General features: G+C 41.4%; 5 protein-coding genes and 1 long non-coding RNA gene across 8 annotated transcripts; 3 read left to right on the top strand and 3 right to left on the bottom strand.

The window, feature by feature from the left end:
- Positions 1-14,996, bottom strand: LOC132798061 (carboxypeptidase D). Of its 3 annotated transcripts, none has more exons than XM_060809780.1 (10): positions 14,816-14,996; positions 13,953-14,656; positions 7,813-8,048; positions 7,262-7,741; positions 7,105-7,205; positions 4,876-4,993; positions 3,485-4,811; positions 2,835-3,058; positions 1,545-2,773; positions 1-567 (listed from the first exon to the last, which is right to left on the bottom strand). In XM_060809780.1, the coding sequence occupies exons 2-10, from the start codon at positions 14,430-14,432 to the stop codon at positions 383-385; spliced, it is 4,380 nt and encodes a 1,459-aa protein (XP_060665763.1). In that variant the 5' UTR covers positions 14,433-14,656; positions 14,816-14,996; the 3' UTR covers positions 1-382. The 3 variants fall into 3 exon arrangements, with proteins under 3 accessions (XP_060665763.1, XP_060665764.1, XP_060665761.1); XM_060809781.1 differs by lacking the exons at positions 13,953-14,656; positions 14,816-14,996 and adding exons at positions 9,211-9,712; positions 9,782-10,298; XM_060809778.1 differs by having other exon boundaries at positions 13,953-14,996.
- LOC132798067 (uncharacterized) lies at positions 541-1,343 on the top strand. Its single transcript, XR_009633887.1, has 2 exons — positions 541-616; positions 810-1,343. It is a non-coding gene; the product is annotated as an uncharacterized LOC132798067 (long non-coding RNA).
- A 1,980-nt stretch (positions 14,997-16,976) lies between the features above and the next one.
- Positions 16,977-18,605, bottom strand: LOC132798084 (uncharacterized). Its single transcript, XM_060809805.1, has 2 exons — positions 17,318-18,605; positions 16,977-17,251 (listed from the first exon to the last, which is right to left on the bottom strand). Exons 1-2 carry the CDS (start codon positions 18,116-18,118, stop codon positions 17,138-17,140), a joined length of 915 nt encoding a protein of 304 aa, XP_060665788.1. The 5' UTR covers positions 18,119-18,605; the 3' UTR covers positions 16,977-17,137.
- A 2,851-nt stretch (positions 18,606-21,456) lies between these two features.
- LOC132798071 (uncharacterized) lies at positions 21,457-23,032 on the bottom strand. Its single transcript, XM_060809794.1, has 2 exons — positions 22,790-23,032; positions 21,457-22,740 (listed from the first exon to the last, which is right to left on the bottom strand). The coding sequence occupies exons 1-2, from the start codon at positions 22,832-22,834 to the stop codon at positions 22,384-22,386; spliced, it is 402 nt and encodes a 133-aa protein (XP_060665777.1). The 5' UTR covers positions 22,835-23,032; the 3' UTR covers positions 21,457-22,383.
- Positions 23,033-24,041: 1,009 nt separating this feature from the next.
- LOC132798079 (uncharacterized) lies at positions 24,042-25,017 on the top strand. Its single transcript, XM_060809802.1, has one exon. The coding sequence runs from the start codon at positions 24,127-24,129 to the stop codon at positions 24,949-24,951; it is 825 nt and encodes a 274-aa protein (XP_060665785.1). The 5' UTR covers positions 24,042-24,126; the 3' UTR covers positions 24,952-25,017.
- Positions 25,018-25,260: 243 nt separating this feature from the next.
- Positions 25,261-27,729, top strand: LOC132798075 (zinc finger protein 865). Its single transcript, XM_060809798.1, has 4 exons — positions 25,261-25,549; positions 25,619-26,751; positions 26,826-27,078; positions 27,146-27,729. Exons 1-4 carry the CDS (start codon positions 25,388-25,390, stop codon positions 27,365-27,367), a joined length of 1,770 nt encoding a protein of 589 aa, XP_060665781.1. The 5' UTR covers positions 25,261-25,387; the 3' UTR covers positions 27,368-27,729.
- Positions 27,730-27,823: the final 94 nt, after the last annotated feature.

Below are 27,823 nucleotides of genomic sequence, written 5' to 3'. Positions count from 1 at the left end.
TATTGTGTATATAGCTCTTTTTTTCTTACTTTTTGATTTTGTGTTTTTCTTTTCTTTTTTTTTTTTAGTTTAAAAGGCTCAGTCTTAAGAGTAGTTACAGTTACGGTGTTGGACAGCACATACATACATACAATATCTGATCGGAGATTCCATATAAAGCTGAAGATCCCATATGTATGTATGCCGACGTGTATGTACATAGCAACCAAAAAAAAAAACATACATACATATATCTATATTAACTAGAAAAAAAATTAAAATGTGGATAAATATGATATAAAGAGCGATTGGTTTGCTGAAAACGTTTGGAATCACAGTTATGTTGTGTTGTTGTTATAACTCTGTTTTTTGTTGTTGTTGTCCTTGAATGTTGTTGGGCTTCTCAATGCTTGCGGCGATTCTTGTGATTGTGCAACATGACAATCTCATCGCCGCTTTCATCGGCCACATCCAGCTCCAGCTCTGGCGCCATATCCATCACCACTTCGTTCTCGTCATCCTCATCATCCGTATGCAAAATGTGCTCCAGCTGCTCCTCGTCGAAGTACGGCTGAATGGTCATGCCACCTACCCAGAGAGAGAGAAAGAGAGAGATATAGAGAAATAGGAAGAAAAGGTAAATAAACATAAAGACAAGAAAGCATTTTCAAGCGGAATTATTTATAAAATATACCAAAATAATTTAATGGCAAATAGTAAAATCTATTAAAGGTATATCGATATATTATTCCATTTAAAATATACCATAGAATACAGAAACATTGTTTCTTAAATAACTTCTACAATATGCATAATACCGTAACTTTCAGGAATTCAGAAATCATAAGACTGTGGCATCCCAAAGTGTTGACTCCCAGGAAGTTCTTATTGAAACATACGTCGACCACACTGCTGTCCTCATCAGGAACCATTCACTTGGCAGTTGTATGGGGACGCGGCGAAAACCCTTTTGAATACGATCCGCGAAGCGCAAAGCAAGATCTTGAGGACAATATGCAATGCAATGGATATCGCAAGAGATCTAGGGACCAAGTGTTATTTTAATAGACTAGCCTTACACCCAAATGCGCTTGCTCAACGTCTCTTGGCAAAAGGAGTCTAAAAAGACTGAACCTGCAGGATCTGCCTACTAAGGTTATTTTTTATGTCTGTGATGTACATTTACTTAAGTGACTCTTAATGTATAGTAAATCTAGTCGTGATCTCACACTATTTTATGTTATAATAGGCAATATGTGAAATTGTTAATGTATAATTAGGTTAAGCTGTCACATCGGTAGCAGTAAGCTTATTTAAACAACTTGAATAAACTAAATAAATAAACAAAGACTGTTGTTATGAATGTACGTGCCAAAAAACGATTTGCGAAGGTATAAGTGAGCGTGGCACAACTCTAAAAAAAATTAGATATATGTGTATCAATACATGTGCTGTTGAAAATTGAAAAATTATAGATTTATCTGTTATAGACCCTAAGATCAACGTGTTCATATGGACAAATTCCCTTCTACGGGTAGCGGGTAAATAAATGGAAATTCGCTTACGCTTTATGGGGGAGCGAAAGAGCTCCGTTTCGCCATCGTCCCCAGCATCCTCGTCCAGCTCGAACTGCTCCTTGCCCTTCTGCGGTAAGAGGGAAAAGTCGTAGTAGGGCATCTTGCCGCGATGGCGACGATAGAACCAGAACTGTGCGCACAGCACACAGATGACGACGCCCACAATGATGAGCACGCTGGCCACAAGGATGAACACGAAACGGGGTAGGCCAAAGACGCGGGCATTGAACTTGAGGTGGAAGACAACGTTCTCGGTGGGCTGTCCAGCCTGAGGCAAACGAATGTCCCGGGTGGCCTCAAAGTGTCGCGGTGCCTCCACCTTGAGCGTCACCGCGCCGACGGGCACCGAGCGCAGATAATATTCACCCATGCTGTTGGTAAAGTTGCGCAGACGCGTCAGACCCGCCGGATGGATGACCGAGATCTTGGCATTACGTATGGGATGATTGCCGTCGTCGAGCACAATGCCAGTGATGCTGGTCATACCGCTGCTGCTGCTGCCGCTGCCGTTAGCGCCATTCAGTTCGGTGACCTCGCCACGGATCAGGCTGAAGGCGTGCAGCTTAATGGCACCCAAGTCGATGAGCTGGCCAGACTGCACCGTTGTCTTGATGATCTGCGACTCGTGGTTAGGCGCACTCACCTCCAGGCCGTAGAGGCCCTTGGGGAGCATCAGCTGGAAGCGCGCCTCGTTGCGCGACACGTTGTAGATGCCCTCGTGCTCCAACAGTCGGACAAAGGCCTCGCGCAGCGGCTGTCCCTTGTCGTTCTGCACCAGGCCACTGATACCCGTCTGGACTAGGCCCAAAAAGTTCTTGATCTTCTCGATGTTGGTGCGCCAAACGGAAGCGATTTGACTGTGCGCCGGCATGCGACAGCAGGACAACCCCAACGTATACATGGGAATCTTGTAGAGTTTGTACATCAGATTGGTAAGGCGATCGGTGGTCTCGCGATGGAGTTGCCTGGTGGCCGAGCTGCTGCACTGCAGCGGCGAGTAATTGAACTCGGTGCGCTGTATGCTGTGCGCGAGCTTCTCCAGTATGGAGTCGCCCTTGGGATAGCTGAGCTCCGAGCTGCCGGCACTGAATGTCAGCATTAGATCAAAGTGCTCGTTGCGCAAGAACTGCAGCAACAGATCCCGCGATGCTTCCGTCTCGGGGCTCAGAATGCGCTCGGCCAGCTCATCGGACACCACGGGGTCGCACACAGAATTGCTGCAAAGAGCGACATCAGATATGGCTGCCATCGATATGCACATGACAAAACAATACTTACTTGGCGTTGTACATGCTGAAGATCGACATAAATTTCTCCGTTTGCGGCAGGAAATAGATGACGCTGCGCTCCAGAAGCTGCACCACAGTCGAGTCCTGTAGCTTGTGTCCCTCGATCAGGTGGCGCACCAGGTTCAGCATAATCTCTCTGCCCAGCGGCGCTGTTGTATCGTACAGCGAACTCATCACCAGAAGCTTGTACTTGTGTTCCTCCGGTTCGCCAATCTGCAAGGGGAGGACACGCAAGAATTCAGCATATATAGCAAGTAGGGAAACTGCAGTCGGTGGGGTTAAATCTTAAGATATACTGCAAATAGTACTCTAATATACCGAAGTCAATAAATGGTATATCGATATTAAATTACATTCACAAGTTATCCCAGACTGCCAGCCAAAGCAACTGAAATGGACTTTTCGAAATGCGGGAGTGGACGTAATCTATAAACTTGATCTGCGTGCAACAATAACAACTGCTGCCGAAAATAATAGCTCAATCTCTTATATCAAGATGTTCATATGGACGGACGGACAGGCGGGCGGACAGACAGACGGATTTGGCTTTATCGTCTCGGCTTTATGGGGTCGGAGGTGCCTCCTTCTATTTGTTACCCGACCCCATACGGGTTCAGATATAGTTGTGTCGCTACTCACATTCGAGGTCAGCTTGATGTAGTTGAAGTGGCGACTGAACTCGTTGTCCGCATACCCGAAGCTGGCAATCTGCGGATTCTGATTCTCGAGCTCGGCCAGACGGTTGCGCACCTCAGCGTTCGTGTGGTATCGGGTGTTCACCACATTCTCGATGATGCGAAAGTCGTTGGCCGACGCCCAGTGCTGCGGATCGTCGCGCATCACCGTCACATCCAGTCGCATGCCGAAGGGCTCCGCGTCGGGCACTTCGACCTCCACTCGCAGCGGGGCAAAGCCATCGGCCAGAACGGTGACATTGTGGCGTCCCGGCAGCGTCAGTTTCCAGTAGTCGCCGAAGGTGCCGCTGTACGTCGACTGATTGCCGCCATTTAATCCGACGGCAGCGCCAGCTATTGGTGTGCCAATGGAACTGCGGACAAAGCCGTGGACACCATGGTGCACCTGCTCGATGAGCTGCAGCAGCGGCTCACGATTGTCTTGCCAGTACTGGGGCAGATCCTTGGCCTCGGGAAACTTGTCGCAGCCCATCTCGATAGTCAGCTCCATGCAACCGGCGCGCACATAATTCCAATCCTGCATGCCGCCGGTGACACTGTACCACTGAGCGCCATTCGTGATGCCATCGGTGAAGAGCTCGTTCTTGAAGAGCGCACACGGCTGGCCCAGATGCATGGTGGGATGGGCACGGGAATAGACCAGAGCGAGATGGCGGAACAGTTCGTTGTCCTCGGTGGGATTCAGCTTGCGACCACTGATGCTGGAGTCGCGCAGACGCGAGTACGGATCATTGAAGTCGTTTTCGTTGTCGTCGAACGGATAGTTGGCCACCAAAGAGCCGCCATGCAGATTGGCCGACAGCACAAACGGCAGAGAGAGCGTCCAGTTCATCACAGCAGCCACCTCGGGTTCGGTGACCTTATTGAACTTATCGGTGCCATATTGATCCGGGAAATTGCGATTCAAGTCCACGTTGTGGGCGTTGGCGCGACCCAAGGCGCTGGTGCGATCGCCCTCCCGCGATATCTCATAGCCATCGGGATTCATGCTGTACAAGAAGTGCATCCGTGTGCCATTCACCAGACGCGTAACACGCTCATCGTTCTCGTAGCGCTCCAGCAGATACTTGGTCAGCAACAGGAGCATCTCCTTGCCAACCACCTCGTTGCCGTGCATATTGGCCACATACTTGAACTCCGGCACGCCCGGCACATGTGTGCCCGGGGTGGTGGATATCTCCATCACCCAGAGATCGCGGTCCTGCACGCTCTTGCCAATGCTATAGAGGCGGGTCAGCGAGGGGTAACTGGCGGTCAAGTTCCTCAAGAAGCTGCAACCAAGTGGACTTGTTACAGCAACTGCTCAAGGTGAGACAGCCGAACGCTTCGACTCACCTCTCCATGGCCACATAGTTGTGATGCTCGAAGGGCGTGGGCGTGAGGAAGCCATCGAATTTCTGCTTAAGCTGCTCCGGTGGCTCGGCGCGTTCCACTTTCTGTTTGCGAAAGTTGCCTGCATTGAAGAAAGAGTTGAGAAATTGATGAACGAACGAAGAACAGAACAGTACAGAACAGACAACAAAAAAGATCGATAAATCGATGTGCATCGCCATCGAACTTGACGCACGCAATGAGTGGCTGAGTGTGAGAGCGAGAGAGCAAATGCAATGCAAGAACCGAAACCGAAACCAAAACCAAATCCAAAAAATAGACAACTAAACCCAAGACATGAACCAAAGTCAGGTGCCGAATCGCAAGATGCACTTTAAATTAGAGCGATAAATTAACTATATACTATGTTAATAAAATATGTGTATGTGACATGCGAAAAAGCAAAAGCGATTTTGTTGAATTATGCAAGTTGATAGCGCGACGTGGTGATTTGTTTTTTGTAAGCAATCAATCAATTTGTGGTTTCATTTCATTACACATTTATTTCGATTAAATTAGTTGCAAAAGGAGCAAGACGAGATCGACGTCGAGAGAGATAAAGATAAAGATAGAGAAATAGCAATTTTAAAACGAGATAGAGAGCAAAAACAGTCGTATTTCGTATCGAAGAATTAACAACGACGCATGTCTGTCTAAGCCATTATGTACATATGTTTGTTGATTTGAACCCTGAGAAATTATTGCATTCTGTAACTTAACAACTTAACTAACTAGTTTGCACCAGTTCAGTTGCAGTGCGAACCATTTGTCAACTGGACTTAACAAATGTCTAGGCTACATATTATAATAGTTTTACAATAAAAGTAACAATAAAGAGTATACATAAATATGCCAAATATAGTCGAAATTGTTATCCAATCGTTAATGTATATTGTTTGTAATTGTTATCGTAGTTATTTATTATGTTTTCTAATAAGCTTTTTAAAGAACAACTTAACAGATGGATGGCAAATGGATTTAGTCCGAGTTCGGGTTCAGATTCAGGATCGGTTTACGGTTTAGGGGTTGAGGGTTTGAGTTTGGTTTTGCTTCAATGAAAATAAAACGCACTACGCAAAAAAACAAAATTTTATTTGGCCTGTTCTTGTTTTCTGGTTTTGTTTTTCTTTTCCTCTAAATATGCCATTATCGTTATTATTGGAATTATTCGTTCAACTCCATATGCTTGTCAATCATTCAATACGTATGCATAATGTTGTGTTAACAATTTGTTCAAACTCACGCTGACATTTCTAAAATGTTTAACAATCTTTTAATCGATTTGTATGTTTGCATATATTTATATATCGGGATCTATATATTTATATATGGATATTGAAGACATGCATATTAGGCTGCTTTGTTTTTTGTTCTTTTTGTTCGCATATATGTATGCTGCGTTAAAATAATTTTTACACATGATTTTCGTTTCGGTTTTTTTGGTTTTAGAGGTAAGCCACTAAATGTATATAGTAATTTGTAAAGTATATATATATATATATATATATGTATATGTTCTTGTATAATTGAGAGGGGGGATTTAAAGGCCATTGTATGGGTCTTGTGGGTGGGGTTTTCTACGAGTAACGCACTGCTTTCAAATACTCTTGTATGTACAAATCAAATTGTCTATATAGGTAATATATAGCATATACATATACCATATGTTTAAATCTCAAATTTTCAAATTGATATTGTTGTAACTGTAACTGCAATTCTAACTGTAACTGTAGCAGTGGCTGTGTCTGTGTGAATGTTCATTAGCTGTGTGTGTGCGTTAAGAGAGCGAAAGCAAAAAAGAAGACCATATGCTGTGTGCGTAAAAGTAAAGAGATTCCACAAATGCGAAAATGAAACTGAAAACTGCTACAAAATGCACAAGGAAAATATGTGTGTGTGTTAACGTGCGTTTAGATGCAGATAATCATAAATAGATAGAACGAGTGTGTGTGTCTGCTTGTGTGTGGGTGTGTGTGGGTACAATGTTAGTAATAATCGATTAGTTAGCTGAGCGATAGTTCGATGACGGTGCTTGTGACGGCTGCTGGTGAGGTTGCATTTGTTCGCGGCGGCGACTTCTTTTGTTCTTTTGTTCGTGGGTCGACGACAGTGCCGAGATGTCTTAAGATCTTGCACAACACCCATCTTCCGTCTAGTGTCTAAAAAAGTATGGATTGTAATAACTGCTAATACCATCATAATTGGTCTCAACGGGCGACAGCTTGAAGTCGACGCGCATTGCCTCCGCATTGTCATTGGTTACATGCAGCTCCTGGGGGGCGCTCGATTGATAGCTGCAAATGAAAACAGGAGATACAGGAGGGTTCAAATTGACAGATGGATCTCTTACCCAAAGGCCGCCGCATAGACACTGTAGATGCCTGGGGTGAGCAGGCGCCAGTATTCGCCACGCTTGGAGGTGCGGATAGGCTTATCCTCGAGACCGGAGACAACAATGGTGGCATCCGCAATGGGGTAACCGCTGGCATCCTGCACCAGACCCTTGATGCCAATGTGCGCCTGCTTCAGCAACTCTATCAGCGGACGCTTGTTGCGCGCCCATTCCGTGGGCAAAGTGCTGGCCGCTGGGAATTTGCAGCACGACAACTCGATGGTCAGCTCGAAGCAATTGCTGAATGCATAGTTAAAGTCCTGCATGCCGCCAGAGAGCTCATACCAATTGGCACCGTTGGTTATGCCGCCGGCAAAGGTGTCGTTGCAGTTGTTGCCACGTCGCATGATCGGATGATTGTCCGAATACGTGTGCGCCATTTGCTTGAACACGCGATCATCCGGTGTGAGACTCTCTTCGCAGCAGTCGTTGTGCGCTCTGCGTTTCAGACAGCAATACTATTAACATCGATTGACTGATCAATGGGTTAGGGGGGTGGTACCACTTACAGAGAGTTATCGTAGGGATAGCTGGCGACGACAGCTCCGCCATGGAAATTGGCAGATAGCACAAATGGTTTGCTCACAATCCATTCGGCCAAGGCGGCGGTTTCCGGCTGACGCGACTGTGAACGTAAATGATTGACATGCTGCTGATCCAGACGATCAGGGAAATCCCGATTCAAGTCCACGCCAACGGCGTTGCCCCGTCCCACATAATTTGGCAGCGATTCGCAGTTGCCCTCCTGCAAAGTGAGAGAGAATGGGAGAGAGAGAGAACCGAGAGATTAGTTAATTGATTACGTGCATTAAATATGTTTATAGGTAGTTCCTCTGGCTTTATTATGTTATGTAGGCAATTTGGCATTCAGTTCAGACATGACCAAACTTGATAGTCAGGTCGCAAAGCTCTTACAACACACATTATCGTTAATGTATGCATTACCAGTGGCTGAGAGAGAGAGAGAGAGAGAGAGAGTCGGAGCGAGAGTAAGAGTGTATTGTGCAATACGCGCTTAAGGCCCTGCAAAAGCTCAGCATAGGCTTTCTGCCGCTTGATCCTCTCTGCTCGTAACGGCAGCAACTGTCAATTAAATAATTGGAGCAAACTGTCAATCGATCGAAACGGAATCAGACAATTGCTTGTGCTTTGGTTGTGTAATAAATTAATTGATTGCACTCACATAGAATATTCATTACATTATTCATTTCTATAGTATGTATTTGTATGAATGATTTTATAAAACTAGGCTAGTCACAGTGGCCGATCACGCAAAGTGGCGGCATTCAAATTACTCCAGGCGGTTGGTGGCAGGAAAACGGGGGCGGTAACAATAACAGAAAAAAACGGTATACTTTAACTACATACAATTGTCAAAAGCTTCAGTGTTTGCAGAGTGCAAGCAGTGGGAGAGAGCTTTGGCAATATGGATGCAGGTACGTTCAACTTAACACACACACACACACACGCTCATATACATATGTGCAATGCAATTGTAGGTAAATCGATAGCAGATTGCATATTACACAGTCTGATGTTTACTCAAGCCTAACCGTTAATTCGCCCTACGCTCATTCGCTAATCAACACACATCGAGCGGAATTAAAGCAATTCATGTGAAAGCAACAAGCTTCGCAATATGTCAACAACGAAGGGGCGTGCCAGAGAGGAAGATAGCAAGCCTACGCAATCAAAAGGCAAGTGCGCAACAGCGACGTCACACACTCACACACACACACCTATACGATAAGCAGCGCAAATTCTGCAGGGCAGAAGCTGGGCTGCGTTGGCTTCACATTTCATACAGTACTAAGAATGTATGTGTGTATTTGTGCATTGGTTATCGATTTTTCCCAGTCACACGCAAACAGGTGATGACAGTAATTTGATAGCACACAGACACATACCTGGGAGAGAGCATAACCGTCAGGATTCATGGTGGGCATCAAATAGATATCGGTGCTGTTCACCAGCTGGGCCACCTCGGTGCTCCGTTCATAGTTGCCCAGCAGATACTGGGCCAAATAGACAAGCAGCTGTCGCCCCACTGTCTCATCGCCGTGCATGTTGGCAATGTATTTCACTGGCGGCGTCAACAGCGCACGCTGCCTTGTGCTCTGCGAGATCTGCAGCGCTAACAGATTGCGTCCCTCCAGCGAACGGCCAATGCTGTGGACACGCGCCTGATCCGGATATGCCTTCTCGAGCCGGGCAAACAGATCCTCGAGCTGCTCCTGGCTGCTGTAGTGTGGCAGCTGCAGAAAGCTTTCGTCCTCCTTGATGACATAGCCCTGGACGAGCAGCGTCGCCACCAACGTTGTCATTAGCATCAATGGCAACAGCCGATGCGAAAGTTTTTCTAGCCACTGCTGCATCATTGTTGTTGCTGGCTGCTGCTGTCAGTTATCACTGGAGTGCAAATTAAGCGAGCGGCCCGCTTTAGATACAGCGCTACTACAAATAAAACACCGTGTGTACCTCAGTCACCGTCGTCGTTGTTATTGCAGCAGCAGCAGTAGCTCCACTCGATTCAGTTCAGCTTCAAAAAATGTACTGTTTGAAAATTTGCTGCGTTGATTGGCCTTAAGCCCGTGCTGTCCGCCCGCTGTCCCACTGCCGCAGTCGACGTCACTGCCACTGCCGTCGCTGGCGTTGGTGCTCTGTTGCTGAGAGCGACGACGTGCGATAATTGTAGGGAAATTACACGCCAGAGAGCGTCGCGTTGCCTCGCGTCGAAGCTTTGTCAGTCACGAGTTTTGTTGTTGTCTTCTCTCGGTGTATGCGTGTTATTTTTTTTTATATACATACATACATTTGTTTTGTTTTGTTATTGCCGCATGTTATTGCGGCGACACATTGCGTTTAAGCACAAATTAATAGTTTCTCGGTTTTTCTCTCTTTTATTTGTTATTTATTGTGTACGGGGTTTTTTTCTTCTTGTGTACATATGTGTGTGTGCTTGTATGTGGCTTTATTTTTCGCACATCTCGATTCCAGCCCAGCCGTGAGCGGCGTGCGGGCGGCGTTGCCAGATGCAAGTGAGGCGCCTGCGCCAGTCATCGGCGCGAAAGAAAGAGCGAATGCGTCGACTTCAGCAGCATGCTTCAATCGTCATCGACGCCTACGCACGTCACATGTGTCACCAGGCAAAAGGATGTTATTACTGTAGCCTATATTAAAATCGATAACTTGCGAGTTTTTGTGACGTCAGAGCGCCCAGTGCACTAACAATAACATTGAGCGTGGGCTCAATTGAAATTATTTTCGTATACACTCAGACGACGGCCTTTCTTGTATGCGTGTATGCATGTGTGTGAGTGTATTTAACTGTTATCAATTGCTCGCGCTATCGGTTGAGCGAGAACGTTTGTGCGTGTGTGTGTGTGTTTTGTGTGTAAAGATAGTCCAGCTGTTTATTCACACCAGTTAATGCCAAAGTTTATCTCCATCGATTATGAAGCCCTAGATCGAACAGATCTATAAACTGAATCTCGTAGATATGTCTTAATAAATTCAAAGAATAGTTTCAATATGCACATATTGCAAATGCAATCGACAAAACTCTTGACATACATTTTGTACGTTGATGTTTGCACTTACATACATACAACATACATATGTATGTATGTACATATGTGCGCGTCTGTATGTAGGATCAAGTTGTGTTCGATACAGCGCTACAGTGTCAACTACATAAGACGAATTTCTCATTGCAATTCACATTTTTCCAAAGCAAAGATTAACAAAATGTCGATGCAGAAAAGAAGTCATAAAGCTGCGACCTAAAGCGCACTCGACTAAAAGATACCGTGTGTGACATACGGCTTCTTTTTAATAGTCGAGTACTCTCAAAAGATTTCTTTTTACATAATATTAAATTGCATTTTAATTATTTTTGATTCGAAAGCTATTATTATTATTCGCTATTATTGCGGAATCCAAGAAATAGCAAACTGCCTTGCAAAAAATATCAGCAACAATCAACAATTTTTTTTAATTTAATTCAATTTTTGGATTTTCAAGATTTTATAAAATTTAAAAAAATCCTGAAAATATACACAAATAACAATAAATATGCCCCATTGAATAAACTTTATGGGCGTGCAAAAAGAGCAAATATATTGTAAAGACAACAATGAACCGGTTGCATAACATACAGTGTGTCAAATCGCAAGAAACTGGTCAAAGACTCTTTCGCTGCAAAGATTGTCAATAGAGGCGAAACAGTTGAAATACTATAGCGACGGCTTCTAAACCAGTTTTGCGGTGCTCTGGCATAAACATCCATACTCTCATACGTACGTATGGTTGTTTATAAATGAAGATATTAATGTATATAGTAGATGTACTCGTAATTACACAGTACATTGCAGCAGATGACGTCAGGCGGGCAAGGGGGGAGGGAATGGATTAACACCAACCCAACATTAATTTGATCTTTATTTATAGTCCCGGTAGCCATAAAACTGTCAGCACAATCAAAAGAAATTTGGTATAACTAATTCGTACAACCAACTAATCTAATCAGACAGCCATTGAAAGCGGTGACAGAGATACACACCAAGTCATAAGTAATGCCATATAATGCCCATAATAAGCAGCTATAATCCACGTTCTTTCACCTCTCTCAAATAACCATATGCCGCAAGCCAAAACATGCCACATGTCGCAAGCCACATGCAACATGCCACATGCCGCATGCCACAGTTATAACTCCCGTTCTGTGATAAGATTTGAAAATCTTACTTTGCTTTAATGGCCCATTAATTTTCTATCAATAAAAAAGGCGATAAAGCAGTGTATACTTGATATCGCAGCTAAATATGACACAATATGCAAACAAACACTTTGAATTCCCTGCAATAGATTGAAGAGAACCTCGAAATGTCGATAAGGCAACTAGCAGATAAGCGAGTTCGTGAGTTTTTAATGCATGTTTCGCATGAACTGGCTGTCTAAGATATTCTATCAACTCACACTAGAAAGTTATTATAATATATACATACAACCTGAAAAACTTGACCGAAGCTTTAAGATTTTCTTTTCTTTTCACATATGGAACATCAAAGAAAAGGATATTCATGATATTACGATTACGATTGCATTAAGATCCAATTGAAAAGTTAAGATCCATGAAAAGGATGTTATGTTAATGGCAAAACATGAAAAATAACCCGCGTGAAGAAAGGATAAAAATTCATAGAAAATATATAAAATAAATAAAAATGTGTAATGATTACTTGCACAACTCGATGGGGACTCGACATTCATATAATACCATAATATATACAAATCAAGATGGGGGAAGAACCCATTTTTTTGGTTTAGTGTACAACAAAGTATAGAACGAAACAGAAAAACTTGTAAATTTGCAATTGTTGCCGGCATTAATGTTAAATGTGAATGAAGACCAGAAATATGAACTTGAACTTTTTGTATAACAACAAGACAGAAAACTAAGGAGTGGCAATGACCATGATGACACCTTCCATATTAGCGCACCCGACAAGTGTTTAACATTATGTTATCTTTATTTTAACATCTGCCTAAGATTTTCTGGCAAGCAAATACATACTTGAAATATCGCTTGACTGACTTTAAAGAGCTCTCGATGGGGATAGAGATCACTTAAATAACCACTCGATGTCGATAATATACACAAGCACTTAGCTTGCCCTCGACATATTATATACATAGATGTAGACACAATTGCTAATTAACCGATCGTGCTACGTTAATCCCAAGCATACAATTGATAAACTGGGTCAAAACACAATATGCGCTCTCTATTTCTTTCTCTCTCTCTCTGTCAGTTTGGACTTGTGAGGCTCTCTTCTTGGAGCTAAGGAATGCTATAGTTCAGTTTCGATTCTGTTGTGAAAGGTGAGCATGGTTTTCTTGAGAACAAAGCCAAGTCACAGCAAGTGGCTGAATAATAGCCCGGAAAGGTTCAACTCATGAAATGAATCAGACAACACTCACAGATTTATATACATACGTATACGTCGTATTTGGTATGTGTAAGTATAAGTACATTCACTTTTTGGCAGGTTCACTCAGGTCTGCAGCTGTTCACAGATTGAATTGTTTCACATTTCGAGAAATGAAAAAAACCCATAAGCGCAAAGAACCTCTCGTTGTTTCTTAGCATACCCGGCAGTCAACATCGCTAAGGTGTATAACCAATTTGTGCCAATGAATAAACGGAAGCCCTCAGGTATACAATTATTTATTCGTGACTACAGTCAGCTGACTATCAGCTATTGTATATAAGAGTTCTACAGCTTAAAAAAGTGCTAGCAAAAATCTGAATAAAAAAAACCTGGATAATTCCAATTTATATTGTAAAAAATGAATACATTTTTAAAATCCATTCTCATCGGGGAGAACTATTAAAGCAGCGTGATTGTATAATATCATTGTTTCGATAAATAATATTTTGTTAACTTATACCACTTCGTTTTTATTATTTCAATTTTTACCAGGTATCGCGCAATCGAACTCAATCGACTGTTTTGGACTGTCTTTTCTCTTTGTAATAAAGTCGAACTGTTTATCAATCCTATCAGAGCGAGAACTTAAATGAGGGGATCGGTTCGCTTGATCTGCGATTACAATAACTCTACTGCTACTTGGATGGATAACTCACCTTGGCAAGGGCGAAGCCATCCGGATTCGCACTGGGCAGGAAGTGTATTTCAGTTGTGTTGAGCAATCGCTGAACTTCCTTGTCGATTTCATAGCTACTGGCCAAATATTCGGCCATGTAGAGGACGATTTGGCGTCCGAGGGTCTCGTCGCCTTGCACATTTGCCACCAGCTTGACCATTGGACGCAGCAGATCGCCCGTGGTGGCGTCCGATGTGGGCGCATTGAGCGCCAGGGCGTTCATGGGACGCCCCTCGATGGTGGTGCCGACGACATAGGGTTGGGCCAGCGTCGGGTAGTCCTTGTTGAGGCGTGTGAATAGATCTCCGATTTCCTCATTGCTGAGGTAATGTGGATTATCCAAGAAGCTCTCGATTTGCTCGATTACTTGCACTTGCGCGATGGCAGCCGGTGTTGTTGTCGGATTGGCTGCCGCAAGACACGTAAGAGAGACTACAACTACGTAAGCGAATACGTACATTTCGCGACGACACGTAAGCAGCCAATAATAACAACGAAAGAACCACAACAATAGTGCGTAGGCGCAGGCGCGCGCGCCGCGCGGAGTTGTCCGACAATAGACAAAGATCGAGCGAACGAGAAAGAGAGAGAGCGATCGGTAATCACTTGTTGAACGAGACGATAAATTGCAATCCGCTTGCTCACTTTCTTTTACTGTGATATGCAATTAGGGTACACTGTAAACTAGACAAGGACAGCAATTGAACACTTGTATTTAGCTAATACTTGTTGAGACTGCTTTCTTTCTTTTGCACTTGCGACTCGTGAAAATAGGTGACAGCGACTGGGACTGGGGCTTGATGATGACGTGCACTAACCACTCAAGAGCCGCTCTTAACTTACCTTTAGAACGCACACATACAGACACAGAGACACTGCACTAACTACGCACTAGCTGGCGCGACTGACTGTCACTTTGTATTCGCAGAATTAATTCTTTCAGACACTAAATAATATAAACACATATAAACAAAAAAATTACTTAAAGGAAGAGCTTTGTTAAAGCTGTTTTATTTGTACGAGTGCGACCATAAGCAATATTTCTTAAATGTTTGTTTTAAAGTACCGATATATACCAAACTATTAAGGCCAAAGAGTTGCCACCTGGTTACACACCATTACTAAACAATCGTATGTTGAAGCAGCTAATTTCTATTTTTTCAATAAATTTTCATTCTGGCTGAAAAATTTTGTTTTTAAAATTTAACCTTCTGTCGCAATCTATAAGAAGCTACAAGTGAGCAAGGGACAGGTAATGAAATCGAATTTTTTAAGTGTGGCTGTATGTGAGCTAAAATATCGGTATTTTTATTTTATTTATCGATTTCCATAGCTTATTATTACAGCAATATATTTTGCGGCATTAAAATGATTTAAAATATTACCGTTAACTGATGTACAATTCTTTAAAGCGAAGCAAATTATGACTAAAAGCATTATTAATTATCAATAACTCTACTCTTCACAAATGATGAATGAAGAGCTGATAAAATGGACACACCCCGAATTTGTTTTACATTTGGATTTCCAATTGGAAAAATTGGAAACTGCAACTTACTATTTTCAATTAAAAGTCTTTTAATACTAATATTATTACTTAAATTCAGTATTTGGTTGAGGGTACCCAATTGACTACAACAGATATGCATCATCTGTGCAGGAAAGTAGCCTCGTCTAGACATATGCATGTATGTACATATGTACATACATACATAGTCTAAGAAGAATTTTTAGTCAGTTCAATTCGCCAAAATGTAAAAGTTGGGGATATATTCCAGCTTGTCGCTTTACTGAGTTTCCTAAGGCCCACATGTGGAACATTTAATACTATACGTAACCTATCATAAGTAAATCAAAGCTTAGTAGCAAGATTTTGGCTTTTCACTCCTTTAACTTCGAGCGATATCATAAAATAATGCTTTTTCTGCTTTTTCCCAAAAAATCAGAAGTTGCAGTCAAAGCATGGGTAAAAATCGAAAAGCTACGAAAATTCAAAATCATCAACAATCGCCTCATTTCTTTATTTACTTTCTGCTTTGCTGTTGCTTTCGATCGTGTACATACGCAACTGCAGCACTCGGTGACTTTCGGAAGTCATCGGTAGCCACTGTCGAGAAAATCAAACGCATTCGCCATTTTTTTTTTGCTACTTTTGATTTTTGTTTGAGCTGCTTACGATCTGTAGCGTAGTCAAAAAAGAATTGATTTTCGCGACTGTACAGATTATAACTTCCGAAAGTCGCCGAGTGCTGCAGCTGCGAGTTACATACATATATATGTACATATGTATGTACATACATATACGATCAAAAGCAATAGCAAAGTCAAAAGCAAAAAAATAAAAATGGCGACTGTTGATGATTTTTTTATTTTCGTGTTCGTTCGCTTCTTTTAAACTTACGCTGCTGATCGTAAGCAGTTCAAACAAAAATCAAAAGTATCAAAAAAAAAATCGAATGCGTTTGATTTTCTCGACTGTGGCTACCGATGACTTCCGAAAGTCGCCGAGTGCTGCAGCTGCGTATGTACATATGTATACGATCGAAAGCAACAGGCAAGCAGAAAGCAAATAAAGAAATGAGGCGATTGTTGATAATTTTAAATTTTCGTAGCTGTTTGATTACTGAAGTTTTTTAAACGCTGTATTAAAGTAAATTTTGGGCCTGTGACGATTTTTTATGTACATATTCCTATTCCTACCCTATTCCGCATTACATATCACACTATGAATATGAAAATTAAAAATAATGGTAATACTCAAAATATTGTTTTACATCACACAAGATCCCCTGGATATCCTGTTTAAACAAATTTGTATTTAAATATAGTAGTCATTTCCACAATAACTTGACACTACGAAATAGTTTGATAGCATTTTTGTCTCTTCATACAAAAAGCATTTATTTATTATTAGATTCAAATTAATTCCTCACAGTTCTATTGTAACAATCAATTTGTAATCAAATTATTTGAGAAACATATATATATAACGTAATAACTGAAGAAGTGTTTTAAATGTGGCGTACAAACTTCACTCCACAATGCATTCCATTGCAAATATTGTTCGATTGGAGTTAATTCTTTCCAATTAACTTTACTTAACTTAATTACTTAATTCATCTATAAACTTAAAACTGAGGAAACATTTGAAACGTAGTTAATTTGTTAAGTTTCATACAAAGGAGTTAACTCCAATTTTATAATGGGTCCAAGAACGTTTTTTGGTTTTTTGTGCCCCGATATAAGTTGCAGTTGAGGATGCGTGAAGTGACGACGAATCTGATAAGATAAAGATAAATTTAAATTAAGAAACACATAGTATAAGCTTTTCGCCCTTTAACTCACCAGCCCTTCGTTTTCGCCAATATTAGCGTAAATGACAGTCAAAGGAGCATGACGATTGTGCATTGTAATGTTCATGAGATATCGGTTCAATGAAAAAAAGTTACATCCAAGTTCTATACGTGTTATTTCCAGGATCTCTAGCGATGGTCTTTGGGCTACAATTTCCCACAGGCATATCTCACTTGAACAGCTCCTGCGGTCGAGATCCAGTCGCACAAGGTTTCTGAAAGATCTAACCTCATTGCACAGATCGTAATGTATGCACCAAACTCCGTCCAGCATCAAACCGCGTATGTTGTCTGTATTGCCTTCAGTACCGCCGTATTGGTCTATACCCATGAGAGTGATAAGCGGATCATACAATGGTTCGTTTCTATTTCCAAATTCGTCGGACACGCGAATGGTAATTGTTCGCAGATTGGGCAAATGCATAAATCCTTGAAATGAATGCTTTATAATGTAGACGTCAGGTGCAACCAATTCCTCAATCGACGGTAATTGTCCAAGGAAACAAAAATGATAAGTATGGTGTTCGAAGTACGGATGTACAACGATTAGCTTCCGGAACTGCGTCCACTTCGACATCGAGCAGTAGCAAATAGGAAGATCAGGCTTCATACAGCGCACCCCAGGAAATATGTGCGTCATTATTCGTTGAGCCTCAACACGACTACGAGAGTCATCCAATGTACAGGATAATATTTGTACACTGGGTAAACAGAAATTTTCGCAGATCCTCAAAAATTCCATTGGTACACTCTGCAGCTCCATTTCCTCCACTTTCACACTGAGGCTGGACATAAATGTGTTCAATAATGCTCGGTTGTTTTTTAAGTGTCTCACAATTCCTGGAAGTAAGTTCAATGCAAGTTTGTTGATTCCAGGTAGAGATCAGATTGATGTGTATGCGATTCAGATCGTCCGAATCGTCTTCACAGGCTTCGTATAGTGCCATCTGGTCGGTCAAGTTTAAATGTTCAATTATTGCCAATTGGCAATAATCGTTTAGTACTTTGAACATCGTGGTGTATCAATGCGTATATAAATTTAACTGTAAATCACAATTTCCACTGCGGCGTGCGTAGTATCTATTGGCGACTGTTAGGCGGCAACGCTGCAGTGTGACCATCTCCGTATATGAAAAACGGCACATTTCACATTATTACGTTTTACCGCGAAAAGCTTGAATTTTGTTTAGCCAATAAACATTAGCTAGCTAACAGCTGATTAACAAATTATTAAACCAGTAAAGTATTAATTAATTTTACATTCGTTAAAACTCTTCCTGCATTCGGTGATTTATTAACATTTCCTGAATATCCAACAAATCTTTTGACAGACAGATCGACAAAATTAAAAAAAAACAAAGTGTGCACAAATCTTGGCAAATATATCGATATTTTTATTAATAAAAATGCCATTTCCATGACAATCAGCTGATTACCGTTCAAATTTTTACGCTTTAAAATTATTGCAATTTGTAATTTGTAGTTTGTAATTCTAGAGAAAAAGAATATGGAAAAAGAAAATGGGTACAACCAGAATTTCTTTTCTTTTTATTTTAGTGTTGTGTTATCTCCCAATGCAAATAAGAACTGGAGTTAAGACTTGTTTTTAATATGGTGCAAATTCCAAAAATATAAAATTTGGGCATATACGCCAGTTTTTTAGCTTAGCTGAGTTGCTCAAAGCCCCAGATTTATGGCAATTAGTACTCTACGTAAACAATGTACGAACCATAACTAAAGCAATGCCATTAAATTTTTATTTGGATATATATACATAGTCATTTCTACAATAACTTGACACTACGAAATAGTTTGACAGCATTTTTCTTCATACGAAAAGCATTTACATATTTATTATTATATTCAAATTAATTCCTTAGAGTTCTATTGATACATATATTATACATATATATAAAGTAATAACTGAAGAAGTGTTTTAAATGTGGCGTACAAACTTCACTCCACAATGCATTCAATTGCAAATATTGTTCGATTGGAGTTAATTAATTACTTAATTCATGTTTAAACAAAAACTGAACAAATATTTCAAAGGTTGATCACAAACTTCAATGGTTTTTATTTCTTAACACTAATTGGCACTCTGTGACACAAATACTTGAATAGTTAATTTAAGAAGTTGCAGCCGGAGTATGTATTGTAGTTCAAATTTCATAATAGGTCCATAGCGGTTTTTTGGCTTTTTGCAACTTTGTGGAAGTTGCAGTCGTGGATGCATAAAGCGACTATGGATCTACTAGGATAAAGACAAATTAAGAAATACTCAAAGTATGGGCTTATTGATCATTAACACACCAGCTGTATGTTTTTGCCAATATGAGCGTAAATGACTCTCAGAGGAGTAGGGCGATTGTTTAATGTTGTAAACAACTCACTTCGGCTCAATGAGCTTGAGCGATGGACAGTTGGCGACTATTTCCCACAGACCTGTCTCAGTTGAACAGCTATTGCTGTCGAGATCCAGTCGCCTAAGGTTTTTTAAATATCCAACCATTTGGCACGCGTAGGACTTTTCGTACACGATTCTGTCCAGCAACACATCGCTTATCCTGTTTAGATCTCTTTGAGTGGGTGCCCAATCGAGAATCAAGAACTTCTTCATGTCCGGATCGCGCATAAACTCATATAATGCGACCACGCGAAGTATACATAATTGTCTTTAGCTTGGGCAAATCATTAAATATTTGCGACACATTTAGTAACATGTATCTTTCTGGGACAACCAATTCTTCAATAACCGGGGAATCCGCCAGAGTACATTCGCACCCAACGTAGCATCGCGGGCGCGAATTTCGAATGACTAACTTACGCATATACTTCCACCTCGGCAACATGTAAAAGCAAAAACATTTATGAGGTGTCACACAGCGCACCCCAGGAAAGATGTCCCCCAATATTAGTTGTGCCTCAACAGCAATATTAATATCATTCACTGTGTAGTCTAATATTTCTACTTTGTAATTGATGCAGGTCAGAAATGTGTGCAACAATGGTCGGTTGTTTATAAGTGTCTCAAAATGCTGTGGACTAATTGCAATGCGAGTTTGTTGTTTCCAGGTTTTGATCAGATTTATGTAATTCCAATTCGCTTCGGCTCCATTGGCTTCGTATAGTGCCATCTGGTGTGTCAGGGAATTACCGTTTGCTGCGTCCATTATCGCGGTGTTTTGAATGTATAAAGTTAATTTTAAATTGCTTATTGCTGCAATCCAGTTTCAAAGGAAAAGCTGCTGCTTTGCGTCTTTTCCTTTTATATTAACAACTACTACTGCAAGTATTTCGCGGCAACGCTACAGTGTGGCCATATCGCATAAAAAAGGACACAATCTAAAAGCGAGAGCGGTCACATTGCAGAAGCTAATTTTGTGATCACACTGACCGCTTTGCCAAAAGCCACCTGACTGACAATTATTATTAGGGCACTCAAATGTTGGCAATAATTACATTTTTTTCCACTCGCTGAATTATTGATATTTTCTCAATATCTGTAAAAATACCATGTGCTTCAACCACGCGATTCTATGATGCAAGTGTTAGCATCAAGTCGCATTATTCAAACAGCTGTTTTGGGGTGTAAGTGTAAACAAACTTATGCAGGTAGAACAAGATTATCACAAATCAATCGAAAATATGCCATTTCATAAATAATGCGAAATCAATCAATAGCGATAAAATTCCTATATGAAGTGGCCAATTTGATCGTCTCTTTTCTTTAAACATTTTCTTACGCCTTTGTATATTTCCTTTTATTTTTATTGTGATTTTTAAGAATTACAAAGCATTGTGAAATCATTTCAAAGCGCCAAAAGTTCTTACTTGATATTTATCGATATAGTACTCTTATCGATAATCATTGCCGCTTCGTTGATGATGCAGTTCGATCCTCTCCATGCAAACTGGTAGATAAAAAATATTTGTCGAAAGATTCCACTTTATAGAAATTCTTAATTATGCGGCAGTATAAGCAGGAACTATCAAAAATATAGACATTTCTCATGAATGTTGTGCTGCGCACATTTGTATATCGATATATATATGAGAAAATTGCGTATGTCTTCCCATCGCGAATTGTGTATTTGGCGCGTACTCAAAAAATACTTGGTTGAATTCCCATTTATTTGTGTTTTTATTTTATAATGTGCTTGGCTTTGCTTATACAATTTAATAACAACATATTTCAAAAAGAACAAAAAAGATTGCGTTGGCCTATCATTATAATAGAAATGATAAGAAAAGCCTAAGTTTATAATATTAAAACGTGTATATATCAAAAATTAGTATAATATGGTTATGTTAAGGCAAATTTTTGAAGAAGTGCATCCTTTTCAAACGGTATCAGACATTTGGATTTGCATCATAAAGTATTTAGAGTTTATACACGTATGTATACTATATAGTTACAGCTACGAGTATAATAGGTGTGTATTACGCCATATCAGAGTCTTCGTCTTAATTTTATGTGAATTATATGTAAGGTATGTATGTCCGTGTACTCAAGTTGCCACAGCTAATAGATTGATCCTTCAACGCCGATGCTTGGATATATCGACTTCGGATACCGAAGAGTGATTTTGTTAGCTTAGCGGAGCGTAGTATTTGTTTTAAATGTAAAAAAGAAAGCTTGCTTGGTGTTGGTTTTGATATTTTTGTCCGACACATTGTACAAAAGGTAGACTGCTTACACAGTACGTTTTCAAGTATAATGGTAAAAAAGATTTGTTGGTGTTCAGCGTTTCCACAATTTGACACGATTTCAGTGTACATATGTATGTCTCGAGTAGGTTTAGTAATTATATTAGTATTGCAACAGGTTTCCATTCACATTACATTGGCTTGCACTCTCACTCTATCTCTCTCCTTTTTCTCCCTCGCTTTAGCTTTAAAGCTATCGAGAAATACAATCTGAATACAACGTATGCAAAATCAATAATAAATCATTAAAAATTCATAAATTTCCCTACCCTCACTTAGGTTCAACATTTAGCCACCACTTACGCGACCTGCCCTATTTGTCATGTCGCCCTGCCCATTCACTCATCATCATTGATTGTGGGCTCCCACCGCTGTTGTGTTATTGCTACTTTGAAGTTGTTGATCCTGGCGTTGCTGGCGACGCTGCTGCTGTGAGTTGGCAATCCGCTTCTTGAGCATTTGAAATGTCTGTTGCATGTTGGTCATCTGAAAGCGAATCGAGGTGCTGACGTCACGCTGTAATTGCTGCACTTCCTGGATGTCCTTGCGTAGATTCTGATATTCATTTTTTACTTCAGTCATGGACTCGAGAAGCTCCATCACCTCCATTTCATCCATTTGCTCCATCGTTGTCTGGTCCAGGCTGCGCTCCACCGCGTGCAGCTTGTGCGCCATAGTATACAGCTGTGAGCCAGCATTTGCCACCTAAGGTCAAAGGTTAGTCGATTCCCAATTATGCATGTTCCATACACACCGATTTTTCCAAAGCGTTGATATCCTGATACCCCGACATCTCCATATTGTATATGTATGTGTTAAGACAATGAATGTATCGAAGTCCAATATGCCTTACTAGTCCAGTGCCATGTTGACTAAAACAATTGTTAACTGCGCAAATTAAAGGCAAGTTTGCAATTCGCTCCTTACACTACGTTTGGGCGCCCTGCCAAGCCAGCGACTGTCTGCGAAGTTGCGACGTCTATGCGATGTAAGCGAATCCTGCGGCTCTCGCTCGGCTATTTATACACACGCAAGCCATTGGCACACGACGACGTCACACACTCGCACACTCGCTCTCGCATAGATATTACTACTCGTCGTATACCATTCTGCTTGTGACGCTTAGCTCTTCCGCTTCCGTCTCTGTTAAATGGACGAAGGCAACGACGAAGCGCCAGCGACCTATTGAATGTCACAACAACAACGAAAATAGGATCAAAACATCTTGTAAGCGACGTGCAAATACCCTTCCACTGAATGTTTCATCATTAACATATTTTATATAGCAAAGTAAATATATACAAAGTGAGTTTCTAAAAATTTGAAAACGAAATTTTATTTATTAATTAATTTTCAAATGTTAATGTTAATAACGATCATTAAATATTTGTCTATTACATTTAGATGTCCTTGTATTTATTTTATAAAAAATATACATAATAACATTTTCAAGTGTACTCAAATTCTTGTAGTTCCCCGAAGCATATTGTTTTGTATATATGTATAGTAAATATGTATTTGTTACTTAAGGACTTACTTAAAAATATTACTTTTATTTTCTATATTGAGTTACATGTATATATGTCTATAATATGTAAAAATAAAAACAGTACATAAATGTTGCTATATGAATTAAACCAAAATTTGCAATTTCTTAAGATGAGCAAAAGCAATATCACAGACAATGCTAAATCGTGTAAATCGTGTCCAATATTATTCAAAGGCAAACTTTAGACCAAATGCATAAATAAGTTCTAGTATCCCCTAACCCCACCAATGGTAGAGTAAACCACCACCAATCTGCCTGTGGAAATGTGGGATTGTGCTTTATCCAGTGAATGGCAACTTTGGGCTAGAGAGAAAGTATTTTAATTATGATTGTGTACACATGTTGTTGTTGACCAGGAAGCGGAAGTCGGTCGCAACTTTCGTTGACCCGCTAGCCAATGTAAAAGAATGAAAGAAACTTCACTCATTAAACAAATTTGCTAGCCTTTCATTTCCTGTCTTTTTTATTCGAAATTCATTAAGGTTGTTGGGGAATTACACAACACTCAAGCAAGCAGTTAACAAAATCCCAAGTGTTTCGCAATGGACAATGCGCACGGCAAACAATTCGGGGATTCGGAAAAGGACGAAGATGCTGAAGTGTTGCCGCGCTTCAAGGGACTACCCAACATTACGGAGGGCGTCGAGAATATACATCTTCATCTGATGCAACGACATCTTTATTTATATCCCGCCGATGGCTCCCATACCAAGTGGATGGCACCGCAAGTGATCATTCTATTCGAGTCGGGCCATATCAATCAAGTGGTTGATGCTGTGGTCAATGATTTAAAGCATCCCATTGGCTATGGCCTGATTGCCAGCATCTTGGTGCAAGAGCCACTCCGTCAGCCACTCGTCCGACGCCTCAAAGCCCGCATGGAGCTGATGGATGAACGCATTGCGAATCATCCGAATTTCCAGCACACGCTCAAGATGATTGAGCGTATGAATTGCAAATCGGTTTTCATCGAAGAGTTCGATGTGACGGACAAGCAGAAGCTTTATGGCCGAATGAAGGAAAGATCACCATTAGTCATCTTGGACTTCCCTCAAATCTATTTTGGCGAACGGCCCTCGGCAATTATCACGCTCAACACGTTTCGCAATCTCAACGAAGCGATCCAGTTGTGCTTGCGTGAAGGTCTCAATTTCGATACGGTTTCCGTGTGGACCGCAAAATTGACAGAGGGTTACGACCTGGTATCGGCACTGGCCATGTTTCCAAATTTTAAATTCAACTGCATCAATGTGCCGTTTCAGACCACAGCTTTGGTGGTGGTTAACAACAATTACCATTATGAAGTGTTGTCTGTGAGCGGTGAACTGATAACAATTGTTTTTCCCATACAATATAATATGTCGTAGGGCCCTTCATTTATTTTTGTATTAGTAAAAATCAGTAAAAGCATCAAACAAGTTGCGTATTGTGAAAAGTAACAGAATATCGTTGAACGTCTATCGATAACATCAGCTGTTGCAATTAATCGATATTAATGACAATGGTAATTAGACATATATATATATAGAACTTTCTAACAACGTCAGATAGAAATTAATTAAAATATAGTCAAACGCAAACGATGGGCAATTTTCATAAGAAAGTTTTACGTGATGCGATTTGATATCGATAGCTGACGTTAAAGGTGCATGAATAATCGATATGCTGAGCAGCAACAACGACATCGATTGCTCTGCCAGCACTAGATCCCATCCGCAACTTTGGAAATAAATACAATAAATTGAAAATAAATATCAGAAAAGCAGTGCTAATGTTGCCCGATTTGAAGTGACGCCGAACGCAATGATTTGTCGCTTGTGCTTGAACACATTAGACGAGCAGAATGCCGTGCTGCTGTTCGCTGCCGCCGACAACGAGAGCAACGACAACAGCAACAACGACAACAATTTAACAATGCCGGAAAACTATTTGGTTCAATTGATATCGACGCATTTGTATCTCTGTGTAAGTGTGAATTGCAATCAGATCTTAGTTGTATCCCCTATCTAACCTCAAGCTCATACTCATACGCAGCTGTCCCGCGACGATGCCATTTCCACGTCCATTTGCACCGAATGCTGCGCCCAACTGGAGAGCTTTCATAACTTTTGGAAGCTAGTAGAGCACAAGCAAACGACGCTTTGCAGTCAGTTCCTCGAGATCGACTGCGATGTCAACTGGTCGGAGGATGTTGGTGGCGATGTCGAGCTGCAAACATCAGTCATCATGGATTTCAAGCAGGAGCCAGGCACGGAAGCAGAACCTGAACTTGATGTCGATGCAGATGAGTTCAAGGCGGCGGTAGCTGCAGCGGCGGCCGCGGCTCACAAGTTTCCATGCATGTTTTGCGACAAGTCCTTCAAGATGAGACGCTATCTGGAGGAGCATGTGGCAACACACACCGGAGATCGACCAATTGCCTGCGCCTATTGCAACACAGCGTTCCGCTGTCGATCCAATATGTATACGCATGTGAAAACTAAACACACGACGCAATGGCAAAAGGCGCGTGCCGAACGCGATGCGGCCAAGATCAGCAGCAGCAACAATAACATTCAAGTCCAAAGAAGTGTCAATGGCGATGCCGATAAGTTTGCCGATTCGGCAATGCTGGCGACCAATGAACTGGATTTGAGCGAATTACGAATACCGATTCCCAATGCGTCGGCATCAGCTCTAATGCCGACAGCGCCAGTCTCAGCAATGCCAGCCCCCGCTTCACCATCCCCTGAGTGCAATCCAGACAACATTGTCATTGTGAAAAGCGAACCAATGGAGGCAATCAACCTAACAGTGGGTAAGACTTCATCGCCGCCCGTTAAGCGCTTGACGCGCGCCAGTCGCCGCAAAACGCATTCACCCAAAAAAGTGCAGCACACGGAGCGCAACCACAGCGCAAGTGAGGACAGCAGCAATGATGCAACAACAACAGTTGATTTGCATGGGAAACGCCTGAAGACTGAGCAGATGCAGCAGCAGCAACTGACGACGTGCAAGGAGAACGAATTGATGCTGGCCAACTATAATGCTGTGGCGGCCGTTGTGGCAGCGCAACAACAACAAAGTCTCATGCAGCAGCAGGAGCAGCTGCTTAGTGCAATGGCGGCCGTTAACAGCACCAGCAGCACAGCAGTCGCTGCAGCTGCAGTGTTAAGCATCCAAAGCAGGTGTGTTTAACGCTTTAATCGAAAATAACCGGAAAACGACTTGAAAACTAAATGATGATTGCTTTTTTTCGTAGCATGACAGCCGCTGCTGCAGCAACTGAGCCGTATACGTGCAACATTTGTGGCCAGTGTCTGCGCAATCAGCGGGCACTCAACAATCACCTACACAATAAGCACAGCGGCACGCCGACGTCCAGCGCAATTCTGGAGCTGCCCATTTGCGGCAGCTGTGGCGAGCTGTCCGGTCGCAATCATCGCTGTCTCAGCAAAGCCAAATACGCCTGCGATGTGTGCGGTAAATCATTCAAAATGAAGCGATACCTGGAGGTAAATAATGCTGCTCTCAATTCTAAATCCCTTTTACGAATTGAATATTTATTTATTGTTCATTCAGGAGCACTTTGCCACGCATACGGGCGTCAAGTTGCACACCTGCGCGTTTTGTCCCACGGAATTTCGTTCCAAATCGAATATGTATCATCACACGAAGCGGAAGCACAAACTCGAATGGGAACATTCGCGTGCCAGCCGCAATGCAGCCAAGATAGCCAGTCAGCAGCAGCATCAAGTGGACGCGAACGTGAAGGAGCCATCAGTCAATGATACAGCATCCTAGTGCACGAATGAATCTCGTCGTGGAGGAGCAGGCACCATTATATAATCAATAGTTCACTTTTTGTAGCCGTACTTATTACTTAATGCAATATGCGCATTCTCTAATTGTATTTCTGGGCTAATCGGAGCAGCCCACATGTTGTACATATATAACTTATATACACTACCTACCCCAACTTCTCCTACTCCCCGTTTATGCCTTACCCATTTAGATGTAAAGCACCGCTTAATCTCCTTTTTCTCCCTTTCTTTCTCTTTCTCTCTCTAGCTCACACACATAAGCACTCTCTTTGCTAGTTTGATTTAAAATTCTGAGTAATCTTATACACATTTTTGCCTAATTTAATTAATTTATTGGTTTTTATACACACATACAGAAAATATGAAAAATATTCAAATGAAATATTCCAATTTTATTTGTTATGCTCTTTTTATTTGTAATTAATGTATTGTATAT

Source organism: Drosophila nasuta, unplaced genomic scaffold, assembly GCF_023558535.2.
Source record: "Drosophila nasuta strain 15112-1781.00 unplaced genomic scaffold, ASM2355853v1 ctg7_pilon_split, whole genome shotgun sequence".
Taxonomy (NCBI): Eukaryota; Metazoa; Arthropoda; class Insecta; order Diptera; family Drosophilidae; genus Drosophila; species Drosophila nasuta.
This window is presented reverse-complemented; position numbering and strand designations above follow the sequence as displayed.

What these genes read in the sequence shown, in the direction of transcription:
- LOC132798061 (XM_060809778.1), bottom strand. Translation starts at nt 14,432, where the DNA reads ATGTACGTATTCGCTTACGTAGTTGTAGTCTCTCTTACGTGTCTTGCG. An exon ending in GTCTATGCGGCGGCCTTTGG is followed by an intron (nt 7,206 to 7,261) that starts GTAAGAGATCCA and finishes TTTCATTTGCAG; the next exon opens with CTATCAATCGAGCGCCCCCC. An exon ending in TTCAGCATGTACAACGCCAA is followed by an intron (nt 2,774 to 2,834) that starts GTAAGTATTGTT and finishes CGCTCTTTGCAG; the next exon opens with CAATTCTGTGTGCGACCCCG.
- LOC132798084 (XM_060809805.1), bottom strand. Translation starts at nt 18,118, where the DNA reads ATGTCCAGCCTCAGTGTGAAAGTGGAGGAAATGGAGCTGCAGAGTGTA. An exon ending in TTGGCGAAAACGAAGGGCTG is followed by an intron (nt 17,252 to 17,317) that starts GTGAGTTAAAGG and finishes TTATCTTATCAG; the next exon opens with ATTCGTCGTCACTTCACGCA.
- LOC132798071 (XM_060809794.1), bottom strand. Translation starts at nt 22,834, where the DNA reads ATGGAGATGTCGGGGTATCAGGATATCAACGCTTTGGAAAAATCG. An exon ending in TCAACGCTTTGGAAAAATCG is followed by an intron (nt 22,741 to 22,789) that starts GTGTGTATGGAA and finishes CTTTGACCTTAG; the next exon opens with GTGGCAAATGCTGGCTCACA.
- LOC132798079 (XM_060809802.1), top strand. Translation starts at nt 24,127, where the DNA reads ATGGACAATGCGCACGGCAAACAATTCGGGGATTCGGAAAAGGACGAA.
- LOC132798075 (XM_060809798.1), top strand. Translation starts at nt 25,388, where the DNA reads ATGATTTGTCGCTTGTGCTTGAACACATTAGACGAGCAGAATGCCGTG. An exon ending in CGACGCATTTGTATCTCTGT is followed by an intron (nt 25,550 to 25,618) that starts GTAAGTGTGAAT and finishes ACTCATACGCAG; the next exon opens with CTGTCCCGCGACGATGCCAT. An exon ending in GTGTTAAGCATCCAAAGCAG is followed by an intron (nt 26,752 to 26,825) that starts GTGTGTTTAACG and finishes TTTTTTTCGTAG; the next exon opens with CATGACAGCCGCTGCTGCAG.